The 19,033-nt window shown below is 41.7% G+C and overlaps 1 protein-coding gene across 4 annotated transcripts in view; it reads left to right on the top strand.

The window, feature by feature from the left end:
- Positions 1-19,033, top strand: part of GNA12 (G protein subunit alpha 12) — a 40,402-nt gene that overhangs the window by 10,241 nt on the left and 11,128 nt on the right. For all 4 annotated transcript variants that reach the window (XR_003571833.1, XR_003571832.1, XR_003571831.1 and 1 more), the window contains exon 2: positions 1,806-2,021. Coding sequence is in view for 1 of the 4 variants with exons in the window: in XM_027889431.1 (XP_027745232.1) it covers positions 1,806-2,021 (216 nt within the window). In the remaining 3 variants the exon portion in view is untranslated. The remainder of the gene's footprint in view (positions 1-1,805; positions 2,022-19,033) is intronic.

Genomic DNA, 19,033 nt, shown 5'->3' with positions numbered 1-19,033 from the left:
GCCTGCGTGGGCTGGGAGCTCCACACAGGGCCCAGGCAGCGTGGGGAGAGATGGTGATCTGTTCACTTCTCACTGAGCAGAGACAAACCTGGCATTCAATACCTAGAAATAGCTGTGTCATATTGGTCTCAGTTGCCACAACACTTTGGAAAATCTCCAAGTTCTGGGCACAGTAGGGAGCTGCCCCTGGCTTTCAGTTGCAGCCAGGATGGTGTTCTGTGAGCAGGGGATGGTTTGCAGAAGTGTCTGAAGCTGTGACATGTCAAGGAGGCATCTGCAGTTCAGAGACAGAGCCTTATAAGTGGGGTTTTCATGCTGATGTTTGTTAGTGCCGTTCCAATAATGATCCAAAGACTTGTGTGACTAAAGGGATAAACTCTGTAACTAGGAATGAGAGTTGGCTTTTGGTCTGTATGACAGAGTTACTAAATAGTTATGTCTGGAATTTAAAGCAGCAGTTTGTAAATACATTCAATTTTTGTCTTTTCCTGGTATTGTGGAGATATATTCTCTACTTTATGACAGAAAATAACAATCACTAGAGAAGCATAAATGTTTACATTTTTGGGAAGCTGCACTTCAGGAACACTGTTGCATAGTGACAACTGTGACACTTTGCTTTGAGTTCCTATTTTGTGACACCCCACTAAGTTGTTTCTCACTTCCCTCTCCAATCTTAGTTTCTGTTGGAAAAGTTGTTGTTGTGTAGTGCTGTTAAAGGACTGGAGAGCAGAAAGGTATGACTGTGAAGAAAACATAGGTGCAGTCTTGACAGCTTAAAGTATGCAAAAAAAATATCAGTGCAGTAATGTGGAGGTTCATGTAAATGGCTGTGGAAACAGAGCTTCAATTTTGGAGGTTTTTTATTTTATTTTCCTATCTATAAAACCAAGATCAACTCAATGAGAAAAGTAGTTCACTATAACCCACAGATTTTACTTGTGAATTTGATGGCACTTGAGATGCTAAGCCACCATTTACAGATCTGTCCATTATTAAAATGGTGCTCACAATTGAGAAATAACTACTGGCCATCTGAAGCTTTTTAGTACAGGTGAAGTCAGAGTCAAGACTGAAAGTTTCAGATTTACTTAACCTTGTGTGTTTGGCTTGCTGCCATGAATATGAAATTAAGTTTCCATAAAAACTGCAAAATGTTAAAATGAGCAGCTCAGTAATCCTGAGTTAAGTATGAGAACTAGATCACTTTGCTTCCAGATCTCTTTTCCAGAGTTAGAGTACCAGAGCCTACCTGTCACACATTGCTTAGCAAGTGTATGGCAAGTTCAAGAAGAAAGCTGATTCTGAGGGAAAACTGCACCTGCTTTTCTGAGCATGGGAGCTTGAAATCTATGCAGTGTCTTGAGTTCTCTAGTGCTTTTCTGACCTCCTAATGTTTGAGAAACCAAAAAACCCCAATGTAAATTAAAAAAAAAAAAAAAAAGGTGGAAGCACATGGTTTCAGGCATGATGTTACTTATAAAACGACACGTCAGTTCCCAGACACTTCTCTTGCTCATTTGATGTTTACTTTCATTGTATGTTGGCAGCATTGCTTGTTGCCATTAGCTGTTGCTGCTAATACTTCTTCCACCTGGAGAAATATTTTGTGGCTAAGTTGCTTACAGAAGCAAGCTCTATCTTATTTCTGTTGGAGATGTTGCAATAAACAACGTGATTCTCTCCCGAGTTCAGTCTCACCAGAACAGTGTCAAAAAAATAATCTTCCAGTACCTTCAAGTCCTTGTTCTTTTGCACTTTAATCTTTTGATCACTGACACTTTCTTGTCTGAATCATCCTTTAGGGCTGCAGGGTACTGGTGGATGCCCGGGACAAGCTGGGGATCCCTTGGCAATACACAGAGAATGAGAAGCATGGAATGTTCCTGATGGCCTTCGAAAACAAAGCTGGAATGCCCATCGAGCCTGCCACCTTCCAGCTCTACGTCCCTGCCCTGGGCGCGCTCTGGAGGGATTCGGGAATCAAGGAAGCCTTCAGCCGGCGGAGCGAGTACCAGCTGGTGAGTACATCCATCTCCCCAGGGGCAGGGAGAGTTCCCTGCTGGACAAATCCCTGCTCAGCTGACAGGCTGCTCGCTGTGTGCACCGTTCAGCCACCCCCCGAGCTGTTTGCCGCCGTGCTGTGAATCTGAGCGTTTCAGCAGCAGAAACAAGTGGTAACTGGAGCCAAACTCGAAAAACTGCATGGCAGTAAGAGGGAGTGGAAAAGTGCACATGACTGGATAAACTGGAAGAGCAGGAGGAACCAAAAAAGGCAGGAATTGGGTGAACTAAAAATATTTTAGCAGCTCAGTAGGTCTGTGCATGGCAGGTCCCTGATGAAGGCACACTTAATTTGTAACTTTCCAGCCCTGCCAGCCTGCAGTGTATTGATACTGGAAACTCCTCCTGCATGCAGCTCTTTTGAAGTGAATGCAGCACCCATCCCACTGCTGCTCTTTTGGCTGCTTCTTTTCATCCTGACGTCTGCAAGTGAAACTTGGATAAGCAGCTGAGAGATGACAGTGAGCATAAAAATGTGCTGTCTTCCCTGCTTTCTTGTGAGGTTTTCATGCTCCTGTGCCAAAATAGCTGCACTTCTGGTATGGAATATGTTTCTGACAGCTGTTCATAATCTTCTCCTTTTTTCTTCCCGTGTACAAGATGGAGATATTTTTTTTCTTTCTCTTTTTTTCCCCTGTTCAGTGAAACAAGCTGCTAGTTACTGGTTACTAGTTCTTGGAAAATTATATGGGATTGTTTCCTAATTCTTCTAATAAATGTATTTTTCTGATTTTAGCATATTATTTAAGCTTCAGTCTGCAGGTAGAATTCATTTCTTGGGATGTTCTGTCCCCAAATATATTCAGGGTTTTTGGGGAAAAAAAACCCCCAAACAGTTCAAGGTGAAATTTTTCACGTCTGCATATGTTGTGCTAAGGGATATAAACGTGGCTTTGCACAGTTTCCCTTAGATTCTTTTACAAATATAGGTAAAGGAGAACTAGAGAAACTCACTGGTGTAATTCTGATTGTCTCCTCACGCTGCTTCTCTGTGTGGGCTCTCAGGTGTCTAATACTGCAGTTAAACTCGTGCTGCAGCCCTGAGGGGCTCATCTGTCTCCACTAATAAGGTGCCTGCTTGAGTCTTGTTGCACGTCTTTGAAATCTGTCTCTGAAGCATCGTGTGACTGCCAAATGGCTCCAGAATAAATGAAATGCTGAGGTAAAGCTGTCACAGGATGATTGTATAAACCTCACTTCCTTAGGCTAAAAATGAAACAATTTCCATGTTACAGCACGGGGGGGGTGGGGAGGGAAGGATGTGCGGGGGGGGAGAGAGGATGGATTAATTGTTCCATTATTCCTTGCATCTGTAGACACAGACTTTGCTGTTCTAAGCACTGTTCAAATGTGGAATAAAAGGATGGTTCGTGCCACAGGGAGTTTGAAATTATCATGATATAACTGCCATGAGAATACAGTATAGTAAGCAATAGTTGCATCAGCAGCCTGCTAAGATTGTTGTTTGTTCTTTTTTCATTTCCCTGGGAAATGCTGCGATCAAGCATGGATTTTGTTTGTAGAGGGAGATTCAGATTAGGATCATGTGGGAGGTTCATTCCTGCAATAAAACTGCATCAAACTGGAAAAGGAGCCCAGATTGTTGGATAAATAGTGTTCCAAGACTGGAAGGCCTCTACCTCTGCATTCTCTGGCTTTGAGGGTTAAACAGGAAACGCAAAAAAAAAATTTAAAAAGCCCCACAAAAATCAAGCAGACATGGAAGTGAACATTTAATAGTCTGTCGTCTTCAGCATCATGGTTTAGTTCTGTGGTGCATCTTTTTGGATGGCATTCACATAACCTGTGTGATGTTACTGGGGCAGCTGGAACTGCTACAGGCCCCAGCCCTGTTCCCTTGTGGATAGTCCAGGAATAGTGTGTAACTCAGTCCCAGTGTCAGCAACTGTGGCACTGACCACTTAAAATCCTGGGTGCTGTTATTTTATTGTGCAGGCGGTAATACCAGGGGATTAGAAAGTAACTCAGCTGTAACTAAAAAAAAAAAAAAAAAAAAAAAAAAAAAAAAAAAAAAAAAAGGCACTTGCTGCATAAAAGCTTTTTAAATGTAGTAGATTGGTCTCAAGGATACAAATGCTGCTTCTGGATTGATCACTAAACAAATTAACCACTTGAACAAGTTTCCATGCCCTGCTACTGGCTTCAGCAGGAGTCTGATTCCCTGAATACATGGGAATCAGCAACAGTCCAATTCCTTTAAAAAGAAAGTTAGTTTAAAGCTGCATAACTTTTTTAAGAAAGAGGTGGTTTAAGGAGATGCCTTATTTGTAATTGCATATGATATGTATAAACCCATACCTTCATTTAGTTTAAACCCTTGCTGGATATAGACTCGTGTAAATAAATAGAAGCCAGATATAGTGGACTCTGAGAAAATAAATCTTTTCTGAACTGATTTTAACTCAGGCTGAAGAAAACCTCTGCATCAGCACTCTCTTTCTTCCATAGTATAAGCAAGGTATTAAATGGAATATGCTTGGTTTAACTGAATTTATTATCTTTAAAAATAGTTTTTAAATCATCACCAAAATTTTTAAGCTTTACTTTACTGTGATCTTTCTGAATGTGTCTTGACACTGTTTGAAAAAACAACCTCACTCAGCACTTGCATTTCCTTCACACTGGTGTTGCAGTCAACTGAACACCAGCTCTTTTTTATTATTTATTATTATTGTTATTGTTATTATTGTTATTATTTTGGCTTCTAAACTGTAAGGTTATTGGCCTGGTTTTGAATTCTCTTATTTCTCCAGGAAGTTGTGTGACTGTTAAAAAGTAAAGCATGATAGTTGGTTAACTAGAGCCGAAAATTGCCGTGTGCAGGTGCCTTCCTCTGGTCTGTACTGCCAAGCTCAGTGACTGACTCAGCAGTAACAAACTTGTTGAAAGAAAACGGCTCTGACCATAACCCTGTGCAATCTAAAAGCCTCTTCTCTGGCACCACACAAGCTGCCTCTGGGCATTTGAGTGTTTTCTGCTTCACACTCAGTGCCTAGAAGTGCTGGTTGTAAATCCCTGTCTGGGTCTTTGAGCATTTCAGAAGTGAGTGGGTGGATTCTACAATAGCAGGCTGCTTCTTTTGGTTGTTTTTTTTTTTTCTTTACAGCCTTTCTTAAAGCAGACTAACCAATTTCTCTTTCTTTTCACAAACATCAACCTCTCCCTTTTCCCCTGCCCCAGCCAGTCCCCACCGACCCAAGTTCCTCTGTTCCTTGTACACAAGCCAAAGTGGTTTGGGGACAAAAGCCTCATTGTATGTTTGGTTACATTGTCACGTCCCTGTCCTCATTTTTTAACCACTAGAATAGGAATTCCTTTGTAATCAGGATGTGATTCTTCCCCCTTCTCCTTTCCCCTCATTATCCCACCCCATTTTCTGTCTGTATGTTAGAGGGGAATACACTGACCACGTGTCTCCAGACATCTCGTAACGTTTGTTCTTTGCCTGTGGTAGTTTGGGCCACTGGCTGTAAATCCTCCAGTGCCACCAGGGGGAGACAAATCCCACTTGGAATGGTTTCTGGAGAAAGGGCCTTGGGATTTCCAGTAGGATTCAGCTGGGAGGTGGAAGTGCCTTCAGTTTGAGCCCAGTGACAAGTATTTAGGAGTTCAGGTGCAGTCTTTTTTCACTCATAGTCGCAAACCATTGACACCAAGGCCAGGGTAGGAATTGCTTTGGTCAGGTGGTTTCTCTTTTGTTGGGTGTTTTGTTTTTTGTGGGTTTTTTTTCATCCTCTCAGGTCTTTAGTGGGAGAATGTGAGATTCATTCACTTCAGTTTTAATGTGTGCAGAACAAAAAATCTGAAGCAAGGTTAGATACTTTTTTGACTTCTTGCAGGCTTGGCATGCTTGATGTCATTGTGGGTAAAGATGGGACAAACAGGGCTTGGCACACACAAAAAAAAGGGTATTTTTGTCCCAGTCAGAACAGATGTATTTTGTGTGCTTGCTCTGCTGGAGAGCTTAAGCTAACGATGAGCAGATCTGCAAAGGCCATCAACTAGCTTCAGCAATTCTTAAAGAAAAATTGACATTCTTAGTATTCAGAATGTGTTTGTGATCCATCACCAGAGTATCAATTGATATTTAATGGTTGCTCTTGATGTATTATTATTACTGGTGGTCACTGAATTGTTGAAAGAATTTCTGGTGTTTTAATGGTTCCCTTTTTAAAAATAATAAATGTCAACGTTAATGGGAAGTCGTGGTTCCTGAGAGGGAAGTAAGAGTCTTGCAAATATAGACAAAAACTTACTACTGTGTCCATAGCTATTTTTAGATCTGTGCACAGGGAATTGTATGGAACATTTCCATTAATACTTCAAATACTAAGAGCCTCTGAAGCCTTGGATGTGGGAAGACTCTGGAAAATGTTTTAAAGACCCTTTTTTTTTTCTATCAATTCACCATTCTCTGGGTGTTTTGAGCTGGGGGGAAATTGGAGGATATTTGTAATAGGACATGGGGCACTCCCCTATAAATTACTATGGATTTTTTTTTCTTTAAGCAGACACTTGAACTAAATGGAAGTGGTTAAATTGTCCCTGCCAGAACAGACAGTGTGCTGGAAATACTGCACAGGGAACAGCCTGGGGTTAGTAGAGCTTTGTTGCTGCACCCTCCCTGCACAAGTTGCTGATGGCTTCAAAGCCTCCCAGGCAGCCAGCTGTGTGTTTTGAGCAGTGTGGAGGTGAGGCACTAGTCCTTTGCTCTGGTTCTTGATTCAGAGTGGACAAACTGTGGCTGAAATATCTTTGTTTTGGTGTGGAAGTGCTGGGCACAGCAGTGATGTGATCAGGAGTGGGCTGTACAGCAGCTGCCGAGGCTCAGGGAGGTTTGGTGGCAGCATTTGACTGCCTCTAGAAGCCGAGTGAATGGACAGGTGGAGCAGCAGAAATAGGTGACTTCTGAAGTGGCACGTTCAAAGAAATCTCCAGGACTGGGCTGTGTTTTGTCAGGATTACTCAGTGCACTTTAACAGAGATTTCTTGAATCCCGAAGCGTAAAGTTTCCAACTGATCATTTCTCTTTAAGGTGCAATAATGGCAGAGTAGAGGTGGCCTTAAAAGCATGTTTCTGAGCAATTTACTCTTTGAGCACATATGGCACAGCCCTGAAATGCAGGAGTGCTTGTGCCTGGCATCGACAACACTCCTAATGCACTTTCTGTTGAGGAAATACCAAGTGTCAACTCAAGCCCAGCTTATCCCATTGGCTGTAACACAAAAATGAGCTCTTCTTTTTTGCAAACTACTGTTTGAACATGAGCTTACACAAGAGACTGTGAATGTTGCTTATTCTGCAAGGATGATTTTTTTTTTTTTTCCAGAGCCATGAAACTCTCATATTTCATCAGTGAAATCCAGTGGGGCTTGACCAGTGCTGGGGATATGTACAAAGGGAATAACCACGCTGTTCAAAGCACCAGCATGGGAAATCTTGTCACCATTTAATGCATGTCATCGGGACTAGGCAGCAACTCTTTGCCAAATTACTTTTTGAGCTTTGCATGGGTATTCCTAATGTGCAGAACTCCTGTGAAACTAAATTATTGCTGGGGAAGTTGTGTGGGTTTTTTAATTTTCTAGATCTGGATGGGCCATACCAGTCCAAGCCACTAAATTCTTTAAAAACCAAGGGATTGACAGCAGTGCTGCAAAGCAGAAACTCACATTTGCTGTTGCCTTGATACTTTATAATTGCACACCATTAGTGCTGAAAGTCAAGTACAAGTCTATATCTAACAATGTTAAAAGGTTTGGGTTTTTTTAGAGCTAATTGTGAACAAGTGGGTGGGAAATAGGCTTGTCTGAATAATAGCTATGACATGTAAGGAATGATAATGGTGTATTTTATATATATATATATAAAACCTAAGCCTTCCCTTAAATTTGCCACTTGCTTGTCGTTATAAAAATAATAGTAACAGTTCTGTATAATCTGATTTTCTTATGTTAAAATTTTGAAACAGTGGCTTAATCTGACATAGAATGTAAGATTAATTTAAAAGGTCACTGTCTTGCAGATTTTATCAGTACAGCATAAAAAATACCCTGCTCTGGACACATAGAGCAGAGAGAGTTAGTTAAATATCTAAGCAGAGTTTTAGACAAGTATTGTCTACAGATTTCAATTCTTAGTTTTAGTTCTGTTCTCTAATCCCAAGACCTCCTAAGTTTATGGTCAAGTTCTGGAGTCTGACTCATCTTCCTCCAGCAGCAGAAGTTAATTGCTTGTTTAAGTATAACACGGCAGAGCATCGTGGCAGGTCTGCAGCAGGAAGGATTAGCAGCTGGAGTCCCTGGCTTCTAATCCTGTCTCTATGACCAAATAGGAAAGTTTTTTTCAGATCAGGGTCTCAAGTAAGAAGTCTGTAACAAAAGTGGCATTTTGTTAAAGGAGGCCAGAGTTAGTGAGTTATAGTTTGGGTTTTATTAAAAATTGAGGGGTAACATAAAATGCTGCTGAAACCTTTACACACAGTTCTGTGGGTGTTGGCTGACGCTGCAGAGTCTGTCAGTTTGCATCTACAGGAGTTATATCCTCAATCTCCTTATGTATTTGCACTATTCTAAAAATAAATGCTTAAATGAGATAGGTTAATGGGCCTGCTGCCACCAGAGCACTCCTGGAGCAGAGTTTGTGTGGGGTTGGGCTGTGCCAGCGCGTCTTGACAGTCAGACATTCAGGCTGAGGGCTGGGCTGGAGCAGGAGGCAGAGCTGGGGATGTCACCTTGTCTGTCACCCACAGGAAGGGATTCTGCACTTGGGAGTCTCAGTTCTGCTCAAAGTACCGCTGAGCGAGAGGTGAGAAGAACTGCATTTAAAGTCGGCTGGATTCACAACCATCCAGAGAATCAGAGGCTGCAGATTGTTTTGCGCTGCAGATCATTTTGAATTCCAGCAAAATCCACTCATGCAGCATCTTTTCTCAGGGACAGGAGCTGTTTTCTCAAGCAGAAAGCTGTGATGGGTAAAACAGCTATTAGCCATTCTTAAATACTTTCAGCTATTGGAGAGAAATAATAAGAACCAGAAAGGTCATGAGTTATGACTTTTTTTAAAATGGTGCAAATGGAAAAGTGTTAGAGAACAGCAATTTGTTACTGTACCTACCTGAATTCTTAACCAAGCACTAAAGCCCTCTGTGTTAAATTCTCTGTGGAAAAGAAAAAAAAAAAGGATTCCTGCCATGAATTTCTCCTGGCCTTAGATTATGACAAAGTGCAACAGCTGGATGAAATGTAGCCTGCATGGAATTGGGAGGATAAGTTGGAAAGTAATGAGCAGATCATACATAATAAATAAGTGGATAACAAGAAATTGATATGCCTACCATATGGGAACTGGGATGGATGCTGAGTAAAAAGAGCTGTGCTACTGGCTGTCCTAGTACTCTGTATAGTGAATTCCCAGCACTCTACATTTTTTTTAATTTTTATTTTACTTAAAGATCAAAACTTTGTGCAAAATCACCTCTAAAGTCTGTAAGATGTACAGTTAATGCACTTCATTAATGCCCTGCTGTCTGTGGGTACCCAGAGGCTGAAATTCAGACTTTGTGTGGCCCTACCTTTGAACTTATTTAATCTTGGAGGTAGATTAAAAAACCTGGTATTTTTGTGGTACTGGGTAAGGCTTCCTGCAGGAGTTTTTTGCTTTTGGCCCTTGGATGCCAATACATCTTGACTGTACTTTTGGTGTGGTTAAGCTGAATGAGAGAAACAACTTCATATTTACAGCTCCCATGTTGAAAATTCATTAGAAGAGTTTGCATCTTGCCCAATGATTGCCATTTTTCTGGTTTAAAGGTCTCCTTTTACTTACATGTATTTTGCTAAGTACAAACTTTTTTTTTTTTTTTGTCTGTGCCTCTTGGTAATTGAGCTCATTAGAGAACTGTCTGTGTGTCCCAAAAGATTTTGTGCTCATCCTTATCTCTCTGTATGTGTGTGAAAGCAGTTATAGTTTGATGTCTTAACCTTCAGCAATAGCACTGAAACACTAAATCTAATGTTCTTAGACTGGCTCCCAGCTCTTGAGAATAAATGCCACCCTACTTCTGGAAAGGAGCTTTAATTTTATTATGCTTAAAATAATTAGAAAAAATACTTGGTGTGTCTGTCTTTGCAGAATTGTTGTTCTAAGCCCTAATTAGTGCTACTCTAAATCTTGCAGGACTGTATTGAATATGAGGATTTGTTCAGAGCAAGTACAGCTGTAATTAATCTTTGCATTCCCATCAAGAAATGCTGGCACATGCTGTGAGAAACAAGGAAGGAAACTTTCAGTTCAGGCTGTCTGAGCCAGTACCCAACTGCAGCTACAAACCACTGGAGTAATCTCTTTATCCCTTTCTAGTGTGCAGGAAAGGTCTGGGCAGAGGCAAATCCAACCCAGTGAGCAGCTTTTGATTATGCTATCTAATTTCATATTCAGAAATTTTCTAATGGATCTCAATGATTCAAGAGACCTTAAAATTGGCAATCGGTATGTCCCTAGAGATTCCCAGTATTGAAAATGTATTCCAGAAGCCTGAAAAGTCAGACTCATTTAAAGGTGCCCCCTTTGTATGACTTGGGGAGACCAATGAAGAGTTCCTACTGAAATTTGGTGGAAGCAGGAGGGAGCTCAAATATTAGGTAATGAGCATATGTGTAGGTTAAAGCCTTGGTAGCACAAGGACAACTTTTTAGTTGGAATAAAAGTACCTGCATTATGCAGAGACACATGTATTAATATTTATCTGTTGAAAAACAATCAAAGAATATGGTTTCTAGTGGAAGGGGCTCCACTGGTCAGACTGGTTTCAACCCTTCAGTCTCAAAGATACAGCTGAAAAGGAGACTTTAATGTTTGTGTTCCCATGATAGGGGCGTTCAGAGTTTTTGGTGTGTGAAACCTGCATCCACTACTTGAGGATCCAGCAAGGACTGGCTTAGATGTGTGAAATAAAAGGGAGAGCTCCTGATGCTTGCTGTGTGCTGTATGAGCAGTTTTCTGAGCCTGTGGCTGGTTTCAGGAAATTAGGCCAAAAAAAAAGGCTCTGCACAAGAAGAGGTGGCTGGTTTTGTTCAGTCTGTGTCCCTGACGTGGCTTGCTCTGTGCTTAGAACAGCAGTGCTGACAATGCACTTCAGAAAGTTCCACTTTTACAAGTCAGCCTTTTGCACCTCATTTATATGTTCTTTGTAGTAATTCAGCTTTCTTTTGGTACCAGTTCAGCTTTTTATTGGTGCCAAACCTTGTGCTCTCTCTCCACCTAGAACTGGGACAGCGAGCAAGGGTGATTTCAGTGTCTTTAAAAATTCTCTAAAAGGTTCCCTTGAGAAAAAGCAGTAAGAGGTTAAGGCTTGGATTTTTCAAAGGGGCCACTGAATTTAATAGGATAATGGGTAATGAATGCTTTCAGGCTTTCCTGAATATCCTGGTTTACAGGAAGCTACGTAGGATCAAGAACAAGTAACAAGAACAGATGAACAAAACTAGGTCTGTTTTTACGAGGAAGTCTTATTGGCATATCTTCTGTATTTTTATACTTAACAGAGATTTGAAGTAGTTCTTGTCGCTGTGACAGTGCATTCTGTTCAATGAGCCCATGTTCTTTAGAAGACAGGACCTGGCAGAAAGCTGAAAAGGAAGATGCAGGTGGGATAATTAGGCAGCAGTGACTTGCTCTTGGTGATGTTTCATTCTTGCTGGCTCTCCTGATCTTTTTGCAATGACTTCTTGAAAAGATTGTAATTGGCTTTTAACCTACTTTGCTTCTGTTTCTTCCCCTGCTCCTGCTGTCTCCCAGACAAGCCAGCTTTGCCCTAAACATGGAATGTTTTACAGCTCCCCTTGGGCTGTAGCTCTGGGACAGAGTGATCACGGTGAGCAGTCGGAAATGGTGGTTTGGGGAGTTCTGCTTTGCATTGTGCTCTTGTTTTTGTTGGCACAGCTGGTTCTCTTGGAAGCCCTGCTGTAAATTGGGAAGCTCATCTGAGGCAGAGTACAACCCTGTGACTGACTGTAAGCACAGGTGAGACAGTGATGTGCTGTGGTGTTGGTGAAGGAACGAGCAAGTGGCTCTGTTTTACAGGTATCAAGTATGGAGGAGGACATGGTGAGCAGAGGAAGGGAAGAAACACAGTGTTTGGCTTTTGACTTCTGAGTTTATGTGCAATGATAGCCGTGCAACATAGACTGAATGACTTAAGATGCATCTGAACGTGATACTGTTCCAGAAGATGCCTCCCTGCTCTGTACTTCCACAAACTGACCAGCTAATGATTGAACACTGATGGAAGGAGCAGAGTTGTTGAGGTCTCTTCTCAAAGAAGAGCATCAGTACTTCACTTTCTCCTTTCTCTAGACCTGCACTAGCTTGGAAGGCTTCTGTCCCGAAAGCAGAAGGCAGCGTGGTCTCCACCTTCTCGTTATTTTGCAGCTATACCTAAAGCAACTCTGTGGAGTAAACCTGTTTTGCTCTAGTATTGGCTTAGTATTTGGGGGAGGGCAGGAAAACCTCTTGGAAACATCATGCAAGATTTTCTGTTTGAGAAAGTGGAAAACATGTTGCTCTGAGAAGTAATTTACTGACACCTTTCAAATGTCTCCTCTGTATACAACACAGATTCCTGCAGTCAGACTGTGGCAGACTTGTGCTTCACTTGGCTTTACTCCTGAACAAACTGCTGGTGTTTGTCCTTAGAAGGTCTGCTCTCTACCCCACCCCCAAAGCCTCTTAATTTGACTTGCTTTCCTTGATATTCGCTTAATTCTACTTTGGAAAACTCAGTAAAATCTCAAACTGAAAAAGCGGTGGTTTATTGACGGAACCCTTTCCCATTGAATTCCATCTCTGAATTCAAGACTTTGATCTGTGGAGTTTCAGTCTGGTGAGAGCACAGCACTGAATCAGTAATGATGTCAGATGTGGGCGGGAGACAAAAGAGCCACCTACTCTATCCTCTTTTTCTGTCCCCTTTCCCCTGTTCCAGCACAAGCGTTCCTGGTTGCAGGGAGTTCAGCTGGCCGTGCACGTGGCTGGACTGTTGCCCTCTCTGCAGTTCAGTAGGATGTGACTGAGGCTTTAATTAGGATTTTTTTTTAATAGGCTAGTCTGCTCAACAGCTTGGAAAAGTTTGTTAAACCCACTTCATTTTCCACTTGGGGCTTGATTAGTTTCTGTGTGTGGATGAGGCCTTAAGGATGGAACCTGTCACTTATTTCAAATCACTTATTTCATCTTTAGATTTGTTTTCAGGTCTGAAAGAGAACCAGTTCTGAAAATAAATAAAAAGCAGTTCAGTGTGGATGAAACCTTCATACTGAAGTATCAGTGTTGGTAAGGTTTAAGTGCAAATTTGGAAGAATTTCCCCTCCTCATGCCAAAACAATCTTTAGAAGAGGAGACAATATTTAGAATAGTTGATACGATGTGATTACATATGAATAAATAAAAAATGTTTTGAGATAATGACTATAAATCTGAGCACAGTGAACACTTCACTTGATTGTGAATGTGAGGTTTACTTCAGGTCACCAGAGTTCCTTTGAGGTTCATTCATCTGCTGGACCTGATACATGGTGCACCCACAGTATGGCTGGCAACTAATGAAATCCCTGTTCTTGACCTGTGACATGAGACAACTTGATCACTCGTGATCTGGGGGATTCACAGGTGTGTGTAAAGGGCAGGGTTGGTAGAAGGCAATACAAGTCTTGAACACAAGATGTTGAGTAACTTGTTGCTGAGAGCGAGGTAGTGCATGCTGTGAATTTCCACTGATTTGAAAGTCACTGGGGAAGCGAGCACAGTAACAGCTGATAAACTTCAGAGTTGGTCAGTCTCTGAGAATTAACAAATACCAAACTATTATTGGAAAAAGGAGTTTTTTTTGTTTCTGGGCCAAATGAATCTTGAAAATCATACGTGGAAACTGGCTTGGGGAGTCCCTCAGACTTGCAAGCCTTGTGTTCTCTGTGGTGGAAGCTGCCAAGTGCTGAGGTAATGGGCATGGGGAACAAATTCAGAGTAATGTCAGCAAGGTGGAATTTAATTTTTTTTCTGCACTCTATTCTCTACACACTTTATTTTATAGTTAAATAGCACACCTGAGTGCAACTAAGACTTAGCTTGCATTTTAGGTCAGTCTTAGTTCTGAGAAAATTAAAACCTAATTTTCACGTACTGATCAGCTTTCTGAATCTTGCAGGACTGTAATTTTCATCTGCATTGCATCTAAAAATCTCTTGGTTGAATACATACAGACCCAAGGAGAAAATCTTGATCAAAACAAATTTTTAAAGCAATCTAAGGCTTAAATGACATTTTCCAATCCTCACAGTCACCTTTTAACACCAGCCATGGACCAATTGCAGTAAAACATGTCTGAGCTGGTATTTCCACAGAAAGTGGAGCATTAGGACACCGCAGCAGACCTTTGGTGTGTAAGTGGAGCAGGAAGCATCGTTCTGCGAGATATTCAAGGTTATGCCTTTTGTAAGTGCATCCAAGTTGCTTGGTTTTCCAGCTGGCCACCTGCCATGGAAAAGTCCAAGCTCAACATTCTCTGATGGCTGGTGTTAGCTGCTTTTTCAGCCCACAAGATCTAAGATACTTATTTCCCATCCCTTGATCTGATAAGATCTGGAAGGGAAGCTCGCTGGTAAACTTGTGATTTAGTCTTGATCAGATAGTCAGTACTGCTGACTGGATTAATTCAGAAGGTACTTTTTTATTGTCAGTGTCTGTTCTAGTTCTGCAGATGTCTTCTGTAAACAAAGCAAGTTTCAGGTTTGCATGCTGAACTGCTGGGAACAAAGCATGGGCTGGGACACAGAATAACGGGATTGTGCATCATTCCCGGTGACATAACAACATCCAGTCACTTCTAAATTCTGATGTGTTAGTTGAAAATGCCCGTTTTCGCATGGCAGCTGCCCACTGTGAATAAATGGGATAATTTCCTAGTGATTGGCCAGAATCTTGGAGCATTTTTCAGCTCAGGACTCTGTTGGAGCTGTGGCAGCAGTGCGTCTTCCAGGAGCCGGAATGAGAAGCTGGGCTGGCGTGTGCTTGTTCAGCTTCACGGAGAACCTCCGGTGTGTGAGATGAAAGGGCTCTGGCAGCAGCCTCAGACAATGTATTCCCTCAGACAGTTGGCAGGGAAACAGGAAGGAATCCTTTCATGGGATGCTTACGAGTAGGTCTGTCGACCGTTCGTGCCAGGAGGAGCGTGTGTGAGCTGGGCCCGCTGCTGATGTTGGATACAGAAATCAAACTCTTTGTTGTCTAAACACTATTCTTCCTCGTGAATTTGGTACATATCCTGTTGCATCTGCTCCTTCACTCTTGGCTGCAGGTCTGGTTAAGGATTTTTTCTAGATTTATTGTTTCAAAGCTAAAATCTCGGTGTTAGCATTGCACTCTGCATCTTTGTGTTTTCTTTGTGGCCAGTACTGTTTTGCCTGCTGTTTGCACCTGTTTTTTCTTCCACTCATTGCAAATCTGGGAAGCAGGAACAGCAGTGCTGAAGACAGCAAGTAGGAGTAAAATCAAAATAAAAAGTCAAAATAATAGGAATTTTTTTTGTTAATGTTTCTTGAAGCTTAGAGTGAAGGATGAGCCTGCCTTAGTCTGTGAGCAGAAAATCCCTTTCCTGCTGGAAGCACTGCTGCTGGTGTGCATATTTGAGACAAATGGACAGAATTGTTAACATAGCACCAAAAGTAATTTATCTCATCTGCATCCTGTTGATGTAGAAACGCGTAGAATTTCAGGAAAGAAATGTAACTTCATTTTTCCCTTGTAGCACTTTGAGAAAGAATTGCTGTGCCTGATTGCTGGAAAAAGCTAACACATGTTAAGAGTTGCCCTTCAGCACAAGAACTCTGCTCCTGTTTTAGGAGTGTTTCTTAGCTGTGGCTAGAATTGCAGTCAAGGGGATCCACAAATCTTAGCACTGATGTGGGAGCTCAGATTAGCCTCAACTTTGTAGGGAAAATCAAATAGATATTTATCAGCCTTTTTTTTAATCCATATGCTTTAAATCAGACAGATTGGCCATGTGTCATGTAGAATGAGTTTATTAAAACCCATTTTTACATGTACAAGCCCATTCTTCCATTGTCCATTTGTACTGAGCTGACAAATAATGAAATTTTAAAATGTTTTCGGACTTTGACATCTGATACCTCCACTGCACAACTAGGCAGTAGAAAAAAGAGGTAATTTTTAGAAGTTTGGAACCATATGGTACTTTTTTGTAGTTGGTGTGTTGGTAGGGTACAGATAGCAGCAACTTGGATAAGCCCTGGAGTTGCTGGATAAGAGCCAGGAGCTCAGTCTGTTGTTAAGGAGGAAGTTAAATAACACTGGAGAGATTTGATAGTTAAAATTCTGTACAGCCTAAATATGGAGAAGTGGTTGGTGTCTGCCTTGGAGCTGGTGATTGAATGAAAAATTAATGTTTGTGTTGTGTCAATAAATTTCAGTGCCCAGACAGGATGTAGAACAGAACTATGGTGTAATGGGCATCAGCTTTTTGGGGCAATTTAGGTTACTTCAACATCCTTGGAGGGAATTCTGAACAAGCCCAGACTTGCTCACCTCCTTGGAAGATAATACTTAATTCATCAGCTGTCAGAGAAGAGAACAGCCTTTGGCTGTAGGAAATCCATGCCCTGCTGACAGTGAGGCAGAAAAGAAGTGCAGGATTAGAAGTAATCTGTTGAAGGAGCCTGCTGGTTTGGGAAGGGGGAGTTGTTTGTATGTTGTTGCAAAAAAATCTAAAATTCATGTGAATTTTAGCCCTTGGACAGAACCAGGGTGTGGAACCTGGAGCCGTGTCCCTGTGCTCACTTCCAAAGGATGGGTGTGTTCTGGAGGCAGGATGTTAAACCTGCTTCTTGTGTCCAGTAGGGCTCACTAAGGAAAGGGCTTCCTCTTTTCTGGTGAGGTTTTGGGTTCTAATTTCAGTCCCCAAAAACTTGGCTGATGTAACATCTCCAACATTTTCAAATGCTTGTCTCCTGGTTATTTTATCCTGCTTGTGCTCATAACCTTGCTTTTCCCTTGGGCCTCTTGCTTTTATAAAACATCTGAAATAGCAACACTCAGACTTCTTACAATCAACAGATGATTGACATCCCAGGAAACCTGGAAAAAATGAGGTCTTGGTGTTTGAAAAACAAAGATTTTGGTTGCAAGTTTGCATTCTGTCTATCTGAGTCTCTGGCAGCCCTAATGGAATGGAACCTTATATAAAGGCCAGCTCTGGGTGAAATTACCTGTCAGTGCTTTAAGTCCATCCTATTTGTGTATCTGAGATCTCAGAGCTTACAGGCTGGGAGATTCCCAAGTGTCCTTCTGGATTTCCTCTGTGTTTCTCAGCCCTGCTGCTGAATGTTTTAGAGCTCCTGAGCAGAGGGTGGGTTACCAACAGTGAAAGATCACTGTTCTTTCACCTGGCAGATTCAGCTGCAGTTGGTGGCAATTACTTAAAATATCTCCTTTTCTGGGTGTTTTGCGGTATTTGTGGGAATCCTGTTGGATCTGTATCTTATGCTTCCTTGAAGTGTAACATTTCCTTCCTGTGTGTGGTTTAATTCATCATCTGAAACAAGCTAAGACTGACAGGTCTACCTTAAATTGTGCACTCTAAATTTAGCAGCCAGAGACAGAATGATCAGGAAGGGCTAAATTAATATTATGTCAAAAAGGCCTTGGGACAAGGAAAGGAAAAAAGCCAATTTGGAACACAGGGTCCCCTTTCAAGTCTTCTAGTTCAGAGCAGAATTCAGAGGAACTGCTTTTCAGAAGGAGAAGTTTGAAATGAGCCAGTATTTCAGGGAACTGAACACTGGGATGTTTCACTGCCCTTTATGGTCTGACCAAGAGTCACTTTGAATAACTGGCTGAGTGAGAAGTTGATAAATTCTGGCCTTGCAGAACATTTCTTATTGCTGAGTTTCTGTGGGTATTTTAAAGTAATCTGCATATGATCTGTTGTGCATTTATTTTCATGAAATGAATACTGCTTGGGAACCCTGCCCAAAATGAGGCTATCGATGGCAAAGGAAGTGATGCCAGATTAGTTATAATATTTCTGTGTGGAGACTTCCTATGTGCTCCCAACGTAGCCTGAAGGGACAGGGATGTTGAATTCAATTAGTTATTTTCATGGTGACTTGTTTGGACCTAATGTTAAGATGGCATTCACATAGTACAAAATATATAGATTAAAAATCCCTTAATTTCATGGCTTTTGCCCCTTGAGAATGCCGTGGTCAAAATAATCTAGCATATAAAAAGAGTTTCAGAGGACTATTTCAGGAAGCAGGAATATGTGTTTACGTTTAACCTCCCTTTCTCCTCCACCAGTCAGTTTTGAAACAAATTGTGCTATTTTCTCTGACTTCACCAAACTTCATACTGCAGATAGGGCAGTTAAAAAAATAATAATTGAAAAAAAAATATCCAGTAGTGATGCTGCATCGTGGAACTTGTGGGCTCATTTCAGGCTTTCTGTTTGTGTTTCTTGATTCCCCCAGTTCCCAGATGTGCAGTGACTCATCCTACTGAACAATGGGAACAGCATCTCTTATTCCTTCTCTGGGTCCCGGCTGGCAAAACTGTTACTCAGAGGATATGGACTGCAGAGGGGGAGATTAGCACTGAGAGGATGAGTCAGCCAGGCCTTTGTGGTAACTCTTGTGTGGGGAGAAGAAGTTGAGGGCTAATGGTCTGTGCTCTGGTGCACTCAGAAGGACTGTCTGAATTATGGAAAATTCATAACTCAGGGGTTCACTCTTCCCTTCCCCACCATTGTCCCATGCAGGGCAACACTTGGACATCTTGATTGATAATCAAGGAGGATTAAAAAAAACCCAACCCAGGTAGCTGGTTTGTGTCAACAGCCACATGCGTGATGGTCATTTCGGGTTTTGCTGTTAAAAC

This window comes from Empidonax traillii, unplaced genomic scaffold, assembly GCF_003031625.1.
Source record: "Empidonax traillii isolate 1590-97213 ecotype Southwest subspecies unplaced genomic scaffold, ASM303162v1 scaffold263:size1499331, whole genome shotgun sequence".
Classification (NCBI taxonomy): Eukaryota; Metazoa; Chordata; class Aves; order Passeriformes; family Tyrannidae; genus Empidonax; species Empidonax traillii.
This window is presented reverse-complemented; position numbering and strand designations above follow the sequence as displayed.